The 22526-nt window shown below is 30.4% G+C and overlaps 3 protein-coding genes across 3 annotated transcripts; 1 reads left to right on the forward strand and 2 right to left on the reverse strand.

Moving 5' to 3' along the window:
- Positions 1–85: 85 nt before the first annotated feature.
- LOC112803079 (aquaporin PIP2-1) lies at positions 86–3718 on the reverse strand. Its single transcript, XM_025846550.3, has 4 exons — positions 2960–3718; positions 2512–2807; positions 724–864; positions 86–557 (listed from the first exon to the last, which is right to left on the reverse strand). Exons 1-4 carry the CDS (start codon positions 3264–3266, stop codon positions 438–440), a joined length of 864 nt encoding a protein of 287 aa, XP_025702335.1. The 5' UTR covers positions 3267–3718; the 3' UTR covers positions 86–437.
- Positions 3719–10306: 6588 nt separating this feature from the next.
- Positions 10307–11683, reverse strand: LOC112804060 (epi-neemfruitin B 7-O-acetyltransferse L7AT). The gene has a single exon (XM_025847494.1). It carries the CDS (start codon positions 11681–11683, stop codon positions 10307–10309), a length of 1377 nt encoding a protein of 458 aa, XP_025703279.1.
- Positions 11684–13606: 1923 nt separating this feature from the next.
- Positions 13607–19203, forward strand: LOC112803080 (protein ENHANCED DISEASE RESISTANCE 2-like). The gene is made up of 19 exons (XM_025846551.3): positions 13607–14063; positions 14578–14652; positions 14827–14880; positions 14955–15020; positions 15121–15170; positions 15274–15401; positions 15513–15550; positions 15654–15751; positions 15851–15946; positions 16038–16102; positions 16189–16260; positions 16358–16806; positions 16973–17036; positions 17122–17294; positions 17362–17514; positions 17607–17750; positions 17837–17932; positions 18016–18117; positions 18820–19203. Exons 1-19 carry the CDS (start codon positions 13905–13907, stop codon positions 18910–18912), a joined length of 2175 nt encoding a protein of 724 aa, XP_025702336.1. The 5' UTR covers positions 13607–13904; the 3' UTR covers positions 18913–19203.
- Positions 19204–22526: the final 3323 nt, after the last annotated feature.

Raw genomic sequence — 22526 nt, forward strand, 5'->3', positions numbered from 1 at the left:
GCTGTTAATTTAATAATTAGTTGGCACATAAAAGGTGGGATTCATTTATAAATAATGTTATAAATCACCAGCAAGTAAACCTTGATTTTTCTTAAAATATTCTTTCATTAACATAGAATAGAGTACAAGGAAAATAACCAAGAAAAGAAAACAACACACAGAGGAAAGTGTTTGTGCAAAGACAAAAGGGATTTTACAAAAGGCTCCCTTAATTGTCATGAAAAGAGACTTGAATCTACAATGATCCACCATCTTCAAACCCCCACCCTACACCCTGTGTTATCCTTGAAGAGAATGCAGTTGAGAAAGTTCAAAGAAACCTTGGACCATGCAATGCAAGCACAACCACTTCACATTATTTTACATTAGCAAGTAGCAACCACCATCATCATCAACTCAATAATCTTGTTTAACTTGCACTAATTAAGATTAGCTCATTAGACATTGGGATTGCTCCTGAATGATCCAAGAGCCTTAACTGCACCTGCCCTCAAGATGAATTGGTGGTAGAAGGCTGCAATGGCTGCCCCAATGAATGGTCCTACCCAAAAGATCCACTAAACAAGAACACAAGAAATTACATGTCAGCCAACAAAATATGCAACCAATGTTTTACTTAAAAGAATATTCCCTCCGGCCACGAATAACTGTCTGTTCAAAGATTCGACAGTTGTCCATGGCCAAAGGAAATAAAATACTTTGGCAAAAGAAAAGGTTACTAACATGGTCATCCCAGGGCTTGTCTTGGTTGAAGATAACAGCAGCTCCAAAACTCCTTGCAGGGTTAATGCCAGTTCCAGTGACTGGGATGGTGGCCAAATGAACCATGAACACAGCAAATCCAATTGGAAGTGGAGCCAAAACCTGAATAGTACACAAATGCAACATAATAATTAATAAGAAACCTTTGATCACATTGAATTAAAGCCACAAAAAAAGAAGAAAGAACTGTGGATACATGAGAATCTAAAGTTAATTGAGGAACCAAAAGCTGATAATGACAAATGTGGATGATGATGGCTGGAAATTCCCACTAGATTTTGCAATATTGAGAAAATTGACATATTAAACATCATTGTCACAATTATTTATGATGGCTTTAATTTTAGTCCTTGAACAGTCACACGCAATGGTTAAGAAAAGATATGTTATGCTTTCAAGTCCCTAAGATTTAAAAAAGCAAAGCCTTAGAAATGTTAACCAACGTAGAATCCACTTTTCTCAAGAGAGGAATAAAATTAGATGAGATTCAATTGTTGAATGTGACAAGTCATGAAAAATCAACCACCACCACAAAATTTATAGATGTTTAGTGGGTCTGTTTTCCTCAATCATGCTACCATTTCACTTCACTAAAATCATAATGCATCCGGTAATTTTGGTGAAAGAAAGAAAGGAATGGATTCAATAGGAAATTACTTATATGCCATCTGAAAAAGGTTACCAACTTTCTTGTATTGAAAACTATCAATTAATAAAGTAGTAGAAAGCAAGGAAAGGCAAGCTTAATAACAAGGAATAAAAGGGGAAAAAAAACCATTAACAGTTAATAGTGCCGAACCAACCTAATTTGTTTCTTTAGGATGAAGTCTCTAGAGAAAAAGTGGTGGAAAGAAATGATAGTTTCCAATCTCAAAAAGGAATCTAATTGGGTAAGAACTGAATTAATTATGAAGGATGGACCCTCTACTATTTCATATCATATGATGTATACAATATATTATAAATAAAACAAATAATGTTGATCAAATATAAATCCGCTAGCACTATTATTAGTCTTTAATAATTATATATGTTGACTATGCCCAAAACTTTGCACAATAACGGAAATGGCATGATAACATGAGCTGTACATCATCATTTCATATGGAAAAATAATGAGTGACACTTTGGCAGCATGTACAAAATTATAGAAAAGGAATGGCTAAGTTTTCAAATAATTGTGGCTAACTGAACTGGGAAGATTAAATTGGTAGAAGATTAGCAACAAATAAGTGAGATTATCAGTATTTCATGGAGATAATCTTTAATGTAAAATTTAAGGTCAAAATTAAATTGACTCCTAAATTTCAATTGATCCAAATTAGATCTAACTGGCATTAGTATTTGAGATCATTTCAACATTGGGCATCAATATAAATCAATATTATTTTGTTTTATTCAGCATAGAAAATTAAAGTGCCAAGTCAGCACATCATTAAGGGATATAAGCTTAAGGATATGATTGTAAATTTAGCAGTCTAATTTAGATCATTAAAAATCAATTTGAGTTCAACCTTAAAATTATTTCTAAACCATATTGAATATTAACTCCAATTTCATAACTGAGAATTGATATTATCCTCAACTAGCTAAATCTACAGAAGCACAAGATATATTTGATATTTCCTTACCAATAACCAATTTGTAATAATTTATTGTAAACAAACTACAAGGGCTGAGTAAATCCATGCTTCACAAAAATATGGCAAAAACAGAACACAGAAGAGTAATAATAAGTGAAATTCTTACCGGAACATGAGAATCTCTGGCGCTCCTCTTAGGGTCAGTGGCAGAGAAGACAGTGTAGACCAAAACAAAGGTTCCAATGATCTCAGCACCCAAACCAGTGCCAGTGCTGTAACCATCATTGAGTGAATTAGCACCACCACCATACCTGGTGTAGAGAGATTTCTGGAAGGCCTTGACCAAGCCAACTCCACAGATAGCACCTAAGCACTGAGCCACCATGTACAATATGGCTCTGATCAGAGACACCTTCCTTGCCAAGAACAACCCAAATGTCACAGCTGGGTTAATGTGACCCCCTGATAGAAAAAATCAAAACTTTTAGAACAATAAAAACAGAACAGAACAGATCAAAACAGAACAACATCCTCTGTTTTGAGACTAGGAAAAGATTCATAGCTAAATGGGTGTAAAATTAAAGATTAAAAAGAAAAAAGGAAGAAAGAAGAACCTGAGATTCCAGCAGTGCAGTAAACAAGGATGAAGATCATGCCACCAAAGGCCCAAGCGATGCCAAGAATGCCAACGCCGCCGCAGACATCACCGTTGGCGGTGGTGTCAGTCTGGCTCTTGTAGCCAATGACAGTGAGAACAGTGATGTAGAGAAAGAGGAGTGTGGCTATGAACTCAGCAATCAAGGCTCTGTAGAAGGACCACTTAGTTAGCTCCTCAGCATCAATGAGTGGTGCTGGTGGAGGGTCTTGGTAGTCCTTTCCCGAGAAGGATCCACGCTCAGCAACCTCAACGTCCTTCGCCATTACTTCAACTTGAACTAGTTCCAAACACAAAGGGAGAATAGAAGAGAAAGGAAGAGAATAGAAGAAGAGAGAGAGGATGTTGTTGTTGTTGTTGTGGAAAAGGGTGAGAACAGAGAAGAGAGAAGAGGGGGTATATATGGTGGTGGTGGAGTGTGCTTACTACTTACTACAAATCGCAAAACACAGAGATTAATAATACGTTCATGTATGATCAAGCATTGAAGCTACTCTGTTAAAGTGTGGAGTAGTTAATAAGTATTTTAATGTGATTTGTAGCATTAATTATCCGTTAATAATATTTTTAAGAGTGAATATCTCATTGGAACTTGACAATTATTTCGAAAGGATAACGAGGTCTTTAAGAAAAAAATATTCAATCCGACTCCTGATTATTTTCTTTTGAGATTGATTAGTTCTTGTACCAAAAAAATAACACTAATTTTTTTTGTATAGGAGCTAATCAGTCTAAAAGCTCGATTATGTATTTTTTTGGTCAAGAATTTTGTTGTTTTTCGAGACAATTGTTAGGGACTATTTTAAATTTTTTTCTATTTTTAATAATATAAAATTATATCTAATAGTATAAAATTACTCAAATTTTTTTTAATAATTAAGTATTGGCGAAAACTTAATAAAAGTACCGATTTTCTAGATTTTTCTTTGAACAATTACGTCCGTTTCTTTCTAAGATTATTCATACTATTAACATAAAATATAATTATTTTTATTCATATAATATTATATTATTAAATATATATAATATTATTTTTTATTAATATAATATTATATAATTAAAAATATATATAAAATTATTTTATATTGATATTATATATTTAAACCTTTTAATTTAAAAAAAAATTTTAGAAATATACTTACGTCACTCTTTATTAGAAATACATTAAACTATACATTTTTTCTAAAAAAATTAACATATATCATTATTTTTTAAAATCAGTCATATATATGTTTTATTATTTTAATTCAAACATAATTAGATTTTTATTTTTTATTTTATCAATCTCAATATTTAAAAAGAAAATAAAAAAACATAACTCTAATGTTTCATTAATTAGCGCTTCAGCGCTTGCATCACTTTTCAATCAAATCCATGAGGAATAATAACCATTCTAGTTTTCCTTTTTTCTCATTTTGATTTAATTTGTTTGTACTTTTATTTAAAAAAAATTGTTTGTTTTGTCATTATTTACCCTGTAGATTCTAGAATATTCTATATTGCATGGTTTTTGGCTTCTATGAGTTATATCCCTTCCATTCACGGATTATATTCACATTTGCCAAGTTGCTCATTATTTTCAATTCTACACCTTTTAGGTTTTTAATTCTTCGAGTCTATTTTTTTTAATGCCATTTTTAGATATTGCTAAAAATTGCCGTAAATTAGGTGTTTTATGTATGGACAAAACTTATTTTTCATGGAAATTATAAACCATAGTAATGCACTTAGCTATTAAAATAATGTTGTTTTTTTAGTTATCACATAAAGTTGAAGCCTCTAAAACGTTCACAGATTTATTTAAAATAAATAAAATCAAGCACAAAAATGATGGATATTTTTAGTAATAATAGTTCCACTTCCGTGGAGCCATGGAGAATTGGAAATTACTCTTTTGCCCAGCATTATATTATTGAACACTTCATGAATCCATTGGATTTCACTACTACTCTACATGCTTCCCCATGAGTTGTCTTTAATTCTCATTTATTTTTGGCTAAGTAACAAAACAGGTGGATTTGTGACTCACAGGGAATACCTAGTTAAGCAATTAACAGTTGTATTCAAATCAAAGTTCATTGAGTATGATTCACGTAAATTATTACCAACAAAATACTAAAGGCTACAAGGTTATCTTATCTTATGGGGGCAAAAAAAATTCCTTCCAAATAAGGCTTGGCAACAAATTATACGGAGTACAGAGCAAAATTACAATGTTGATATCTTAATTTATTTACTTTTATAAAAAAAATTGGTAAAAAAAAAAAGAAAAAATGCCTTTTTAATTTGAATATGGAAGCAAGAATGGCGTTGGATTCGGTTATTGGAAAGAGAAGTACTTCATATGGTGTCAGTGAAATAGAACTCGATCCTATAAGTTTTCTCTCACTAAACGGGACGGTCTGAGTTCTCTCTCATTAAAAAAATAATTACAAGCAACACTGAGGGTCCGATTTCTATCTTCTGAAATTCAAATTTCTCCAACTACAAAATGAACCATGCGATTTCTCATGCAAAATTTTAAAATTATATCAAAGAACTCACATGGTCCGAGTTCTTCTACCTCACACTCACAAAAAGTTGTCCCACATATTGTCTTATACCCCATAAATCCATACTAAAGTAGCACAAACACAATCCTTCCATATTCATAAAATTGAGTCTCTTTTAACCTAATAATATTAAATAACTCAAAATAAAACAAAAATATCTCTACTAAAATTTTAAAATAAGCTTAATTAGATTCTGAAAATATTTTCCAAGGATTCTTCAAATGCCAGTAGTGAGGTGACTAACTTTATCATATGCTCACTATCAAAAAAACAAAAACCTTATCATATGGTCAAACTGGCAGCATCTGTCGTTACCTCATTTTTTTTATATCGTTAATATCATCCTGTTCAATTTTCATGCGTCCAATTTGAAAACGTGTTTCACCTTTCATATATCTAGCTAATTAAACCAGCAAGAGTTAAAAGAGATAGCCAGAAAAAAATGAATAAAATTTGTCATATATTTTTTGTTCTTGAATGCCCATAATATAATGAGTAGCGTTAGCTTTGCAGTTTGCATTGCATACATACTGTTCGGTCCACAAATCTAATCTAATGAAAAAGAATGTATATCTTTCTGGTTCATTCATGATTCATGATTCAATGTTCGAGGACCACTTTGGCTTCCATAACCAGCAGACAATTTGTCTTTGACCACCCCCTTACACACGTGTCGACTTCTCAATGGAGAAGTGATTACGTGTTCCATTTAGACTGGGAATGCCAGCTCTAGTTATAGACACACAGTGCTGCACTGCTGCATTATTATGCTAAGTGTGTATTTTAAAATGATTATACTAGATGTATACTAAAATCAGTTACTAAAGCCAGTTATTAATATAAAATATATATTAAAATATAAATATATATTAAAAATAAATTAAATTATATATGTATTTATATATAAATATATTGATAGTTAATTTTAATAGTTAATTTTAATGTACAAATAATATTTTTATGTTAAAATTAATTATTAAATTCAGCTACTAATATAAAATGAGATATACTATATATATATATATTAAAATCAGCTATTAAAGTAAATTATCAGTATAAAATATATGTGAGAATATAAATACACATTGAAAATAAATTAAACCACACATATATTTATATATAAATATATTGATAATTGATTTTAGTTACTAATTTTAGTTTACAAATAATATTTTTGATATAAAATACATACTAAAATATAAATATATATTAAAAATAAATTAAACCAAACATATATTTATATATAAATAATTATTAATTAATTTTAATAGCTTATTTTAATATAATAATAATAATATTATTATTATTATGTAGCAAAATAAAAAAAGCCAATAAATTATAGTTCAAATCGTATAATCTTTTCATACTTATTTAAGAGGTCATAGATTTAAGTTTCTATAATTTTAGTAAAAAAATAAAATAAAATTAATTTTATAGTGTCTATCAATTATTACCTAACTTTTGTCTAACTTATTTTTTACGATAAATTTTAAATTTTTAAAAATAATTTTTTTATATTTTTTAAATTAAATATTAATTTTTTATTTTTTTAATAAATAAATATCTCTTTTTAGGCACTATAACATTAAACGTAAAATAAAATAGAAAGGAAAAGTACACTTTGAAAAAATATGAAACGACTAAAGATGAGCACCGTAATTACTGACAAAAACATAGAGGATAGTACTAGTGAAATCAAAAAGTGGGGTTTGACAGTCAAAAACAAAAGAGTTACTGTGCAAGTATTGAAGAATGTGTTTTGAAGTGTTGGACACGTGGTTGACCCTGGAATACACAGAAGCAGGTGCTGCAAAAGTTGTGGCTCCAAACGACTCGACGGTTTCGCCGTTTCACATTTTGGGCTTGTGGGACCCTCCTCTTTGTTGCTCCTTTTTTCTTATTGGATTTGGAGCCCAACAGCTACGAAACCAAACTACTCGTTATCTTCCACCTCATCACTATTAAAATATTAAGATATTACTTAAATAGTTAAATAATTTTTTTAATATAAAAATAATACACAAAAATTATTAGATAATAATTTAATTAAATATATTAAATTATTTAATAATTTTTTTATAAAAAATAATTAAATGTGAGTCGTCACTTTTTAATTAAGATAATTATTAAAATAATTTTTATATAAAGTGATAACTAAAATTTATTAGGTGATTTAATATATTTAATTAAATTATTTTTTATAAGATATATTATATTGTAGCTATTATTTATAAAACTACTTTATATAAGTAATCACTTTTATTTAAAATATTATCCTTTTTAAATTAACGGTCAACTAATACTATAAGAAATGAATAAAAGTTTAATAGTTTAAATTATTTGAAAAAATCAATTCACCGTCTTTCTCCAAAGTATTATTGACATTAGGACACCAATAATGATTCATTTGATAAGAGTAGGAGAGATAGAACAGAGCCATCATTAGAATTGTAGGAGTGCCGACTAAGCAAACATATTTTGTTATTTAATTATTTTTTGGAGTGGACAATATAACGTTTTAAAAAAGTGTTTTCTATGAAGGAAGTTTATAACTAAAAAAATAATTAGAGGCTGAGAATTGGTATGATGATACTAACCCTTAACTAAAGAACAATATCTTGCATGGTCTAGCTAGTTTTGGCTGGCTGGGTGAGGAGTTTGGCATATATTTATTTAGAGCACTATTAGTCATTTGGATTAACAATGATTAGCTTGCCAACCATATTCTTATCATTGGCATTAAAAATGTTGTATTATACCGAACTAAAAGATAAAAAAGATCATACAAGAGAATATATATATATAGTTAAGGAAGAGGAAAATAAATTTACAATTAAATTATGCTTTATTATTATCCTTCAACCTAACAATTATATTGCTAGCATAGTTGCATGCCAAAGAATTATCAATTGAATGAATTAATATCTAATTTTCTAATTGTCTTTTGAATTAGACATAATCTTCTTACTTTAATAAGTCTCGTTTACTTTAATAAATCTTTTGAATTAGACATAATGTAACTGCCAAAATTTATTGGTCAGTCGGTTTACCCATTTATATAGGCAGGTTTTACTTCTAAAATTAAGCTGGTTTGAATTTCGGGCTAAACGAGATGAACTTGATTTATCCGAAAAAATGACGGGTTAAACAGACTAGTCCGCGAGCTAAATGGGTGGTCCATTTTTTTTTACATTAAAAAAAATAGTATTTTTAGTCGATATTTCTCCTGATCCAATCTAAAAATCAGACCAATCAACTAAAAAAAAATTATTTTCAAAATTTTTTTACTTAAAAGTGGTATTTTCTTTAAAAATATTTTTCAAAAAATAAAATTAAATGATAAACGAGTTGGCCTATGTAACCCATCGAACTGATCATCAATGGTCTAGGCTAAAAAATTCTGCTCGTGAATAAAACAGACCAGCCCATTTAACTCACGAACTTAACAGGCCGAACTTAAATAGTCGGGCTAATCTGTTTGACAGCCCTAATTGTTATGAAAAAGTTAAAGAAATACTAATGATAAATTATTAGATTTAATAAAATTAAATATTAATAAAATAAGAAAATAAATATTTAATCAATGTTAAATTTGGACTTTTTTTTCATGAATTCTATCATCTTAATTTAAGAATAATTAAATTTTTATATTTTTTTACTTTATTCATTTTCCCAGTTTGGATAAATTTAATCTAAATAAAATAAGTGGTTGGTTACATATTTTGTCTTTGTCTTATTTATAATATTATTTAAAAAGGATATCTATTTTTGGTTGGGGCGGTGCTTAGCGCTGTAATCACATGTTGAAAATATAAAAGCTCATTGCATTGTTTGTTGTTTTCCAAAAAAAAAAAAAAAAAAAAGAACATTAAACTAAATTAAAGTGGTGCATGAATCATCAAATAGGTTGTTGATTTGGCTTCTCTTCATGTCCTTGTAGAAATTAGTCAGGCAACCTCCACAAAATGAAGGGAAATTAAACAAATGAAGTATTAAAAAAATTTACTTGTGCTCAATATAACGGGCATATATGATATATGTGCATTTGAATAGTTAAATTGAATGGACTAATGGAGTCATCTATGTGAATTGGTCAAAATAATTATAGTCTTATATATATAATCATATGCCTCCAAATTCATTTCAACCATGTAATACATATAAAACTAAAAGCATGAAAGTGAAATCTTAGGAAAATCTATATGAGTGGGCAGTGGCTAAAGTGTGAAATGGAAAAAAGAAACTTCTTAATTACTCCATATATTCGACTTTTATAATCTAAAATTCATTTAATTGGATTATATATGTTGTTTATTCTTTTTCAAATTAGAGGTTTTACAATTTATTGTTAAGCGAATTTACTCTTTAGTGAATAAAAAGTTGTTTTTTATAAAGTTCGCCGCTATTAAGCAAACTTTCTCTCCAATATACAAGTTCACCTATGTGTTATGCGAATTTATTATTGCATAAAAAAAATTATCTCAAAAAAAATGTTATGAAACATAATATATTTTTTATTTTATTTAAAAAAATCCCCCTAAATTTTACCTAAAAATTCCATATTAGTCTATAAAGAATGTTAGGGGCAGCAATTTTTGTGATTTCTAACCATTAAGTAATCTTCAATAATATTTTTAATGGTGTGAGATTTCATCCAATTATATAGAATTACTCATTTTTATTTTGCTCGTTATATTCTCACTATACATACTGATAACTTCCTCTACATAGTTATAATTTCATTTGCACAAATGTCACTTCACCATAAATAAATGTATGTTATTTAATAGAATTGAACCAGTAGGATTAAGCAGAGCAAATTTGAGAAAATCCACATCATTTTCCAATGTAGCAATGTGTTGGGGTCTCATTGAGATCCATGCTTCCATTCCATCCTTTGTGTCCATGAAAACCACTGTGTTTGGAATTGTTTCACTATTGCCACCTTTCTGAGCCAACCACAAAGGTTTTCCCAACCCAAAATCCAACTCTTTGAATCCCATATCACACCAACTTGTGAACAAAAACGACACCGGATCTTTGTTCACCACCTCTTCAAGCATCAACTTGCCACACTCATCACTCCACCAAAACCCTTCATCCTTTTGAACTCTCACCAGCAATTCCTTTGTCACTTTCCCAATTCCACCCTTTGACACCTTTACCAATTCACTTATCTCAGTGTCCTTGTTCACATTCTCACATAGCATCACTGCTGGCCACAGCAAGTTCCCAATGGAGTTTTGTGTGAAGGGTTCTCCCATTCTTCTCCTCATGTCCACAACATGCAGCACTACCACTGGCCTATTCTTGTCTTCTTCTTTCATGCATGACATAATCATGTGTTTGCATATGAATGATGACACTGCTTGGTACCTTGTAGGGTTTGTGTTCATCATTCTTCCATTATTTCCTAATGCAGCCTTGGATATGAGCTCATTCATGGCTTTGAAATCAAACAAGAATCTTCTTGTGGTGCAGAGTGTTTCAATTTCTATGTCCCTGCCGAGGTTGAGCACCCCCGAACGCATCAACCCAGAGGTGTTCACCCTCGGCGGGAACAGAGAAGGAGCGGAAGAGAAATTAGGAAATGATATCTCTTCCGCTGACCCTCTAGAAATTGCAAACCAAGTCTTCAAGAAAGTGATGCAAGAAGAAGCATCCAAGAGTGTGTGGAGGTTGCACATTGCAACAGCTATTCCGCCACACTTGAAAGTGTTGGCTTGGATCACTAACTGTGGCAACACTTCATGGTTAGGGTGAGTCTTGTTTGGCTCACAAGGAAGCAATTCGTTAAGCAATTCTAGTTTTGGAGGGTTGAGGAACTCTTCAATGGTGATGTTCACTATTGTGGATTCTATGTAGATTGCACCTTCATCATTGCAATTGATTGAAAAGGGATCATCACTACTCTTTCTACCTGCAAGAGGGTAGAAAATTGTTAGTGCCTCGGATAGTGATTTCTTCAATTGTGTTAAAATGTCTGAAGATCCTTTGTGGTAAAATAGGATTAGTGGAAAATAGGTGTTAAGTTGATACACATCGAATAAACATAGTTTGTGCTTTTTGTGCTCTTGGGGAGTGGGTAATGATGGTTTAATGCTTTCTCTACATGTTATCTTAATTTCCATTATAAACTTTTATCTAAGATATATAGCTGTGATTGAACAATAACGAATCTCGAGCTATATATTATAATTTATAGGGATTTAAGTGTATTCGCTTAAATAGAGGAAGGCTATGGTTATAAGCTATGAACCAATAGTTTTGAACTTCTAACTTATATTATACATATATATTATATAATAACTTATTATAGAGAAGAGTAACCACTTGGTTTAATTAGGATTTCAGGTCTAGTCATATACTAATTAAGCAATGAGAAGGTTACATGGATTAAGATTCACTACTATTATGATAACGTTTATAATAATTATTTTCAAGTTAAAACTGAATTGCAGTATAATTTAAAGTAAATATTCACATGCATTATTATCTTCATGTATGTAAAGTTAATATATAGTTAAGAGTCATTAAGCATGTACAGGACATTGAAATAAAGATACAAAGATATAAAATTATATTTACCAGATAAAATATAAAAAATTATTGTGTCTATAAATATTAAATTAATATATTTTGTGTTTATATTAATAAAAAAGATAAATAGATACTAATAAAAGATATAATTTATTTTTTATTATTTTTATTAATTTTTATAATTTTATTTTTTATTTTTTGAATAAAAAATAGAATAAATTAAATTTTTATAATTTGTTTTAATTTATCATAAAAAAATACAAAAACATAAATTTGTGTGTCTCTATCCTTTGTATTTTATTCTCAATATCTTGTCTTATTTTTTTCTTAAAACCAAAGACAGTCTTGAATAACAATTTAGTCAAATGTGTAAAATCATCTAATGATTCTCAACTAATAATTTTATATAAAAACAACTTTACATAAGTTTTTTCCACAATTTAACTCAAAATTTTTCGTAAATAAGTAAAAGGATGCTTTTTATATTATGAATTCAATAAACAAATTAAGGACGGAACATTTGAAATTCTTCTTCCCTTCTGATAACACCACTTCAAAACTCTTATCTTCCAAGTTAAATATACCAATATTATGATAATATAGACGGTCTAGATCTTCTAAGTTATCAGTTAGATTTGATTTCTTTTAGGGTTTAAAAGATTGCTAACCAACATTTGAACACAGAAGAATTGCACATTCAATCATTAGTGTGTAATTTCCCAAATCATATATTCTTGACCATGCTTTGTATTTTTTTTAGTTCATAAATATTAAGTTTGTAAGTTTCAAAACCATAATCCTAAAAATCAAATTGAATCTATCGATCCGATCAAAAATCGTTAACTTAAACAATCTAGTTTACATAATAAAATTGTTAAAAAAAATCGCCATTGAATTACTAAACTGGTCGGTAAGGCCGAATTGAAATCCATCATTTAATAGTTTATATAAAAAAAATTGAGAATCAGCCATTTTTAATATTTTTTATTAGTATTTAGCCAGTATAAATATTAAATTATTTTTAATAAATAATTTATTAATATATTATATAAATTTTGATAAATATAAATATAAACTGGATTAATTTATGTATATAAATTTTTATAAATATAGATATAAATTATATATTTTATGTATATATCCAAAATATAAACTCTTGTAAATATGAATATAACTATAGCTAACCAAATGTAAGTCATTATTTACTGAGATGTAATATATTGTATTTTTAATGTAAGCATAATATTTTTTAATAAAAAATTTGTTATAATTAATAAGTCCATCTCATTTTTATTTGCTCATGTGAAGACATATTGGCAAGATATATGATTGTGATGATAATATGAATACGCGTAATCAAAGTTAAAATGTAGGTAACCAAGTAAGTGTAGGAGAATTAATTTGGAGTGAGAGGTAATTATATATGGAAGGAGATTGTAATGAATAGAAAAGTTGACCAAAGAAAAGAGAATAATGTGTGATGAGTAAAACACGCATGAATATTATTGTTCTTGAACGAGAAGTGAGGGAACAAAATAGGTAATATTAAAACCAATTCAAATCTCATCATCTAACTCATGCAAAGGATAGGACGATCATAGGTCTCTTTCATCTCTCATTCCCCGTTGCAAGATCCGCCGTGTAATCACATCATTATTATTCTCCTTCATGCCGCCACTGCCTCCTCCTTCTCCTTCGTCTTCTTGATCCCTTTCGAGAGAGATCGAGAAGGCCGAAAGAAGAAAGGAGGAGGTTTTTATTTTCATTTTTGAGGATTCGCCTAATAACCATCCATAAAAACAATAAGTGAAAATGGGTGGTGGCGTTCAAAGTGAAAATGGTGGCATGGAAGGGTGGCTCTATCTTTTCACGTACAATAGGCTTGGCTATCAAGTCTCACGTAAGAGATACTTTATTCTCAAAGAAAATCTCCTTAGTAGCTTCAAAAACCAGCCCCTCAACGTCGTCAAGGTCAACAACCTCACCCTTATTATTCTTATTATTATTGCATGTCATGGATTTGTTGAATAAGAAATGAAAATATAAGAGAGAAAGTTGGAGTAACATCCATTGTGTAAAAGATGGTTGAATCGCGTCTTAGGTAGTTTGGATATATGAGAAAAAGAACATTCAGTCAAGAGGGTGGATGAAATGGAAGATGGACAAGAGAAGAAAGGCAGAAGAAGACCTGAGGTGCTCAAACGAGATCCATATGTAAACGGTCTCTCTGTAGACATGATACATGACAGAGCACAATAGCGTCGTTTGATTCGACCCCACTTAGGGGGATAAGGCTTTGTTGTTGTTGTTGTTATTATTGCATGCCATGGATTTGTTTCTCTCTATATATGTTACAACATTGTAATTTACCATTTCACGTAGTGTGTTATGAAAATGCATAACCTATTATTACAACAATGATTGATTAATTTATATAATTAAGTTGACATTGGAGACTACTAAATAGAAGTAACATCTTTTTCAGGAGCCAAATAGAAGTGCAATTATAGACTCCAGCGTTCGTGTTAATGACAATGGAAGAGAGAGCATCAACAAAAAGGTACATTAATAACTAATAAGTAAGTCAGCAATTAACCATGCATTTATTGTAACAAAGTAATACATTATCAAGAAAAGCAATTGAATTTGAATTTTGTTGTAACATCTTATCCAAATTGGCTTATTTTTTTAACACTAATTAAGTAGCACTGGTTCTTTGCTTTAATTTCTGCAGGTGTTCTTCATCTTCACAGTATATAATGCTTCAAACCAAAGGGATAAGCTTAAGGTTCTATTCAATAAATTATATATATATATAAATCAAACTTTTACTGTGATTGATTGAGCTATTATTGTTTGTAGTTGGGAGCAAGTAGTTCAGAAGAAGCTGCAAAATGGATTCGTTCATTGCAGGATGCTGCTATGAAGGTTCTATTTCTTATTAAATCTCATTCACCATAGATAAATTATAATAATAATGAACTACTTGCATTGTGTATGTGATTATCATTATATGGTTTCATTGCAGGAGCCTCCAAATCTGCTGGCTTCTCCTTTGCCAAAAAAATCATCTCTAAGGTACATGAGGATATTTATTTATATATGATGAGCATGCATATAACTGTATATATATATATAGAAATTGTTGTAATAATTATTATTATGATGTGATCTAAAATAGAAAGGGCGGTTCAAAAAGGCCAGATTGGGTGAAATTCTCATTTGACTGGCAATCATGGATATACAGTGAAGCAATGACCTCTGATGTTATTGATCATTCACCATGGCAGATTTTTGGTTGCTACAATGGTAATATAAGTACTAATTAATTGTCCTCATCAATGCAAGTACATATATATATACAGAGTAATAAATATTCATTCATAATCATAATCTTTGTTTATTATATATTGTGTGTAGGACTAAGGATGTTCAAAGAGGCAAATCCTCGTAGAGGTGTAAGTTGCATTGCATGATCTTACATATATTGTAGTATATGATGTTGTTTGATTAATTTTAGATGAGAAAATGATATGATATGATTTTTGTACTCGTCCTCAGTGGGGTGATATACCTGTAATGATGGGAGTGGGTGTGGTTGATGCAAGTTCAGAAGCTATTTTCCACACTCTTATGTCTCTTGGTCCTTCAAGATCAGAGTAAGTTTCTAATCATCCAAATGGTGATGAATTTAATTAGATGATGATTCATGTTCACTAATCAGATTATAGATTTTTCTGATGCCAATAATCTTGCAGATGGGACTTTTGTGTATACCAGGGCAATGTGGTTGATCACATTGATGGTCACAGTGATATTATTCACCTTCAGATGTATAATGATTTTCTACCATGGTAATAATAATCAATTCAATTCTTAATAACAATTAAATTAAGTATTCATATTCATTTTTCTAGCTAATTAACTTGTCTCATCTTTAATTAGGGGAATTAAACCACGAGATATGCTGTTGCGAAGGTATTGGAGAAGAGAGGATGATGGCACATATGGTAATCTTATTATCATTATGATTATTATCTTTGATATTAATTAATTATTCATGAGTTGGGTTTAATTTAATTTGGCTGTGAAACAGTGATATTGCTCCATTCTGTTCATCATAAGAAGTGTCCACAAAATAGTAACTTCGTCCGTGCATCCCTTAAAAGTAATGTATGCTTTTAAATTGATGTTTAATATTTAATTAAACTAATTAATGAATTAATTATTATGTGTTACTGATAATGGATGGCATGAATTATTAGGTGGAGGATATGTAGTAACTCCAGTTAACAAAGGAAAGCAATCAGTAGTAAAACACATGCTTGCAATTGATTGGAAGTTATGGAAATTGTATCTGAGGCCTACAGCATCAAGATCCTTGACCATTAGAATGCTAGAGAGAATTGCAGCACTGAGAGAGATGTTCAAATCAAAAGGGGAGGGAGAAAGTGTAGAAAATATTGCAGCAGATATAGGGATACCAGCAACTCCAGCAAATGAGAAGGAGGATAATGAAGTAAAGACAGGAGATAATAGCAGCAAAAAGGTAGTGGACCTTATGGAAGTGGAAGATGATGCTCCCAAAGAGGGTACAAGGAGAACAAGTTTGGTTGGGTTGCATGAGTCAGCTGATGAGTTCTTTGATGTTCCAGAGCCTATTGACCAAGATCATCTTGACAATGACTGGCAATTTGACAATCAAACCTCTCAGGTTGCTCTCCATCCTACCTGTATCTTTTTTATTACTCGACCACTCACATGAAGATAACTGCACGTGAATTTCGATCACAAATGAAGTAAAATGCAATTATAGTAAGATAAAATTTGTGTTTTTCTCTGCTATTTCTGATTGGATTGAAACTATGTGATGTGTACAGTCTCCATTTCACCCCAAGTTACCAACACCTGCTGGTTTGGTGAAAAAGCTGCAGGGCCTTGCAGGTTTTTAATTAGTATATACCAAACATGCATATTTTTAGATGATTTTCTGAAACAATATAACATAATATTTGATATTTTATTGCAGTTCAGAAGAAAGGGTATATGGAAATACCAGAGGTAGCATTGGAGACGGATGAGCCAGCTTATGGAACTACTCTTCAAAAAGATTTAACTTGTGATTCACCATGCAGTTGGGCTGAATCTGATCCATCTTTGTATTTGATTCGCGGCCCGACTTATTTGAGTGATAATCAAAAGGTATGCTTATACAAATTACAACAATGCTGGAGGATGAAGTATTAGATATATAACCATTCGTCTGCAGGTCAAGGCAATAGGCTCCTTGATGCAACTAGTCGGTGTAGATTGGCTCCGATCGGGTGTGCGAGAAGATAATCTAAGTAGTCGGCCTAATAGCATAGTTCAAAAGTATGCAGCAGCAGGTGGTTCAGAATTCTTTTTTGTTATCAACATACAAGTGAGTATTCATATATAAACCATATAATATAGAACTCATTAAGTAATGTATGTCATAATAATAATAATATTGTATGTGTGTATAAATCTCAGTTGCCAGGGAATCCATTGTATTCTGCTGCACTCTATTACATGATGAGAACTCCATTGGAAGACAATTATTTACTGCATAATTTTGTTGAAGGAGATGATGCCTACAGGAATTCAAGATTTAAGTTGATACCATACATTTCTAAGGTAGGTAGTAGTGATCATTGATAAATATATAAATGCAGAGTGATGTGTATATTAATATTGGCATGCATGTGGTTTAATTTGTTTAGGGATCATGGGTAGTGAAGCAAAGTGTTGGAAAGAAAGCATGTTTGTTGGGACAAGCGCTAGAAGTAAAATATATACGTGGGAAGAACTATTTAGAGGTATATAACCAACTCTTTAATATGTAATCATATGATGAATATTGTTATGGTTACTGATTATTGATGTATTATTTTTTTTTCAGCTTGATATCAATGTTGGATCTTCAACAGTTGCAAGGGGGGTTGTAAACCTTGTTCTTGGATACCTTAACAATTTGGTCATAGAAATGGCATTTTTAATACAGGTAAAATATTGACCTTTTAATTTATGTAAAAATTAAAGTGTAGTTAACTTTAGGGGTGTTATCGGTTTGGTTTGGTTCGATTTTGGACTAAAAACTAACCGAATCGATCTATTCGATTTTCATAGAATACCTATCAATTAATTTGCTGTTTGTGTAACAACCGAACCGAACCAAAAACGGTTTGGTTCGGTCGATTTTTTCGATTTTTAAATTATAACTAATAAAAAATTAATATTAGTAAAATGATGTTCAAAACAATCAATAAACTGAAATAATATTACATTACATTCAAATTCAACACAATTTCAACTCATTCCAATAACTAAACATAAAACAAACACATTTATTAAGTCTAAAATTTCCATTTCAATGCATTACTAAGCCACTTCTTCGGTTTGGTTTGGTTCAGTTTGATTTTAGCCGAGCCAACTGAAAATCGAACCGAACCGATCAGTTTAATTTGAAAAAACCGATTTTTTTATTTTTTATTCAGTTGTTGTAAATTTTGACTCGATTTTGTAGTAAATTTTGGTTCAGTTCAATAACTTACACCCCTAGTTAACTTTATGTAAAGTTATAGTCAAATCTATCAAATTATTTAACGACTTTCAATTATTAGCTTCACGTAAAATTGACTACAATTTTTGCGTTAATCGATATATTTGCAACAAGAAGACATTTGACAAAATGAAAACTGTGCAGGGGAACACACAAGAGGAGCTCCCAGAGATACTTATTGGAACATGTAGACTCAATCATTTGGATTCATCGAAAGCATTTATGGTCAAACAATAATGAAAATTAGGGTTGTTGTTGTTGGGCTGGGCTTTGATAGAAATTGGGTCAGCAAGTGGGCCTGTCAGGGACCAGAATCATTGGTCCGACTGGTCAAAGCGTCATCTATTTTGAGAAAAGTGAAGAGCATGGCAACTCTTCACTACAGTTTATGCTTTCATTTCTGGTGGATATGCCAATGCTATTGCTATTTCTAGGAGAGTTTCCCCTTTGTAAAACTTAAACCTCTTGTTCCCTTTTGCAGTTTTGCCTCTTTATAGTGATATATATAATTAAATATCTTTCACTTCATACTAATTAGAATATTATATAAATATATGTGTGACTCGTGAGAATCCCACTTTGCATTTAGACACGTGATAAAAGAAGAATATTACTACATGATAGAATAATGAATGGAAACCCCGTTTAGAGAAGATAATATTATTTTTGTGATAATTGTAATTAGTTGTCTTGAATTGTAGTCACGTTCATCAACAACTTGAGGTTGCAAAATCTTAACATTTTAATATAGTGACTAAAAATAAAGCCTAACAAGTTGACTCAACAGAATTGAATTGGGTTTTGAACCAATTATTGTTATTATTTTCTTTCTTCTTTTTTTTCTAACAAGGGTTGAAATTGAAGGAGAAGTGTTTGAGAAAAAAAGGGATTCAAAGAGTGCAATCCAAGTTAGTTAAGGAAGGGTTGTGAAGTGGAGCAGCACTAGTGCAGTAGTGCCACCATACTCTGTTGTTTATATTCCCTTTGAACAGATTTTTATTTCTTTCTTTTAGAAAGTGAGAGTATATTTGAAGGAAACTATCAATGATTCAAAGAGTGTAATTCAAGTTTGCTCAGTTATTTAATTAGTACCAGTCAGAAAAGTTTGATTTTTAGATGAACTCTTTAATGTTGTTCAACTTCACCCTCAAATTTTACTACTACTACTATTATAATATTATTGCTTTAAGCCATCAAATTACTTATCATACCTCTTTTTTTCTTTTATTATGTTTCTTTTAAGTGAGTAATTTCTTCAATAATTTTCGAAGAAAAAAACATTTAAAAAAATGAAAATGGGATATGAATTAACGGCGTTTAAGGCCTGCCGTTTCTATTCTACAGCTCCTCGATAAGCATTCAAAGCATCAACCGGTTCTCACTTGTTGAACATTAAAGTTCAAGTTGCATTGTTGCAAGGTAAGTGAACTTCAAAAGTTGACCAATTTAATTCTTGTTTTATTTATTAATTTTTTTTTTAAAAAAAAGGGTAGAGACATGGGAGTATAATATTATATTATTAGGGTAAAACATTTATATAGATCAAAGCCAACTCAATATTACGTAAATAACCAAAAACAAAAAATATTACGTAAATGTCTTCCTACATATTATTTTATAAATTGAATTCACTAAACTCGAATTACAAGTTATAATAGTAAATCGAATTAAAATATATCGAATTAGTAAGATTTCATGTAAATTGAAGTAAGTAGCTTCGATTTACTAAGAAATACACATGGTATTAGATATTATCCATAATAAATCAATACAGCCTATCTCAATTTAGTCCATGGTATTTGCACATAGTAAATCGAATTGGTGGAATTCGAATTACACCAATGGTAAATCAACACACCTTTATTCGATTTATGCATCTTCGTGTTCTAATGTAAATTAATATACCCTTATTTGATTTATATACATACCTCTGTATATAGAATTCAAATTGACTTGTTTGAATTACATTTTTTCACACCATGCCCCATCAAAACGAGAAATTCATAGCAACTAAGGGAATCTATAGTAGAAAATTAAAACTGCAGAGATGGAAAATGACCCAAATTAAATCTATCAGTTAGATGGAATCGCATATATTGCTGATAGCATGCATGAAGAGATTAGTAAATAAAATTTATTTGTTTTAATTTCTTTAAGAAATAAAGAATTATTAGTGATATTAAATCGTTCAAAACTTGATTATTAGAATTATTAGAATATTTAAACTTTAAATAGTAGTTAGAGTATTGATTTAGGGATTTAGGGTGTTAGAAGATTGAAATCACAAATGCATGTAGGATGAGGGAGTAATGAAGTATGTTGACGAGTAGATTTAACAGGTTTGGTTAGAGTTTGTAAGTTTTTACTGTTAGAAGTTTAACGAAGTTAGAAATTTTGTTGGAGTTTAATTTAATTTAATTTAGATTTCAAGTGTTGGATTAACTAGGCAGTATAGATTAGCAAGAATTTAGAATGATTTAATTTATTTAAAAAATTGAATTTCAAATTTTAGATTAACGAGACACTACAATTTTAGTTGTATACTAAAAGGTTTAGCTTTCCGTCGTAAATACTAGATTAATTATGTTTTGTTAGAATTTAATTTAGTTTTGGTTAAAGTATTTTTTTATTAGAATTATCTGTTTTAGATAATTTTTGTTTTCTAGAGTATTATGATTCTAAGAGAATTTTTCATTATCATGCAGTCCCACCGCTGTATCACGAGTATGAGGAGGCAGCATGACATGTTCTTAGACAATAGAATCATGTCGTACCTGCAGATGGTTGGTCTTGCCCATTTCGCGAGACTTAACGACCGCTTGTTTAGGTTGAATAAGCCATTAGTGAGTGCATTTGTTGAGAAATGGCATCCAGAGAAGCATACATTTCACCTGCCATTCGGAGAGTGCACGATTACACTATAGGATGTAATGTACCAGCTAGAGCTCTCGATCGACTGACAGTACGTCAACGGATGTTTGACAGATTTCAAGTGGTACATCGATAGCAGCCGTATAGCATGGGTTTAGTTCGAGGAGTTATTAGGTGTGTTGCCGACGACAGACTGCATCGATAAGTTCACTGTGAAGTGCACTTGGAACAAAACTTGCAAATCATTGTCACTGCCTATGACGAAGGAATCGTACTTCACATCATCCTGCAATACGAAAATCAGAATTCTATAGAATAACTTCTCCATCGTTTCACGCCTTGTATCCCAAGATTTTAGATTATAGTATTCTGAAACTCGGTGAAACTCGTTGAAGGTTTGAGGAAAATACTAAGCGGATCCTTATCAGTAATTTTAATTCCAGAACATATTTTTTTTTTAATTGACCCTTTATAATGCACCAAAATTAAAAAACTATCATCACTAGCCATTGTGACTTTCATTATCATGAGAAATTCATGTTCAGCTCCTATTTAGATACGTTGATTTCATACTAAATCAAATTCTGTAAATTTGATTTATACATATAGCTCAATACATACTAATATGAGCATAATAAATTCGATTTATCCCTAGTGACCATTGAGCATAAATCAAATTTGTTACATTTGATTTACTAAGGGTGTTAGAAAGGGTAAAAGAGAATAATAAAAAAAGGATTTGTGTGCATTCTAGTTGTATAGAATGATACAATATAGAAGGGTATTTATAAGTGCTAAGAGAATCAAAATAATAAAGACATAATATTCTACAATAAATATTCAGATATGTTAAATAAAGTTAATTGATATAACTAATCCTAATTATACTCCAACATTCCTCTTCCCTTTCAAACTCAAGTGACAACTTGAGTTTGAAACTTATTTAAAATAGGGAAATAAAAAAAATACATAAGCCGATA

Source organism: Arachis hypogaea, chromosome 5 (genome assembly GCF_003086295.3).
Source record: "Arachis hypogaea cultivar Tifrunner chromosome 5, arahy.Tifrunner.gnm2.J5K5, whole genome shotgun sequence".
In the NCBI taxonomy this organism is placed as follows: domain Eukaryota; kingdom Viridiplantae; phylum Streptophyta; class Magnoliopsida; order Fabales; family Fabaceae; genus Arachis; species Arachis hypogaea.

Excerpts from the sequence above, each read along its gene's own strand:
- LOC112803079 (XM_025846550.3), bottom strand. The coding sequence starts at position 3,266 with ATGGCGAAGGACGTTGAGGTTGCTGAGCGTGGATCCTTCTCGGGAAAG. Across the intron at positions 865-2,511 it reads CCAGAGATTCTCATGTTCCG|GTTTTGGCTCCACTTCCAAT; the intron begins GTAAGAATTTCA and ends TGTACTATTCAG. Across the intron at positions 558-723 it reads ACAAGCCCTGGGATGACCAT|TGGATCTTTTGGGTAGGACC; the intron begins GTTAGTAACCTT and ends GTTCTTGTTTAG.
- LOC112804060 (XM_025847494.1), bottom strand. The coding sequence starts at position 11,683 with ATGGAAATTAAGATAACATGTAGAGAAAGCATTAAACCATCATTACCC.
- LOC112803080 (XM_025846551.3), top strand. The coding sequence starts at position 13,905 with ATGGGTGGTGGCGTTCAAAGTGAAAATGGTGGCATGGAAGGGTGGCTC. Across the intron at positions 15,402-15,512 it reads GATTTTTGGTTGCTACAATG|GACTAAGGATGTTCAAAGAG; the intron begins GTAATATAAGTA and ends TATTGTGTGTAG. Across the intron at positions 17,037-17,121 it reads AAAGCTGCAGGGCCTTGCAG|TTCAGAAGAAAGGGTATATG; the intron begins GTTTTTAATTAG and ends ATTTTATTGCAG.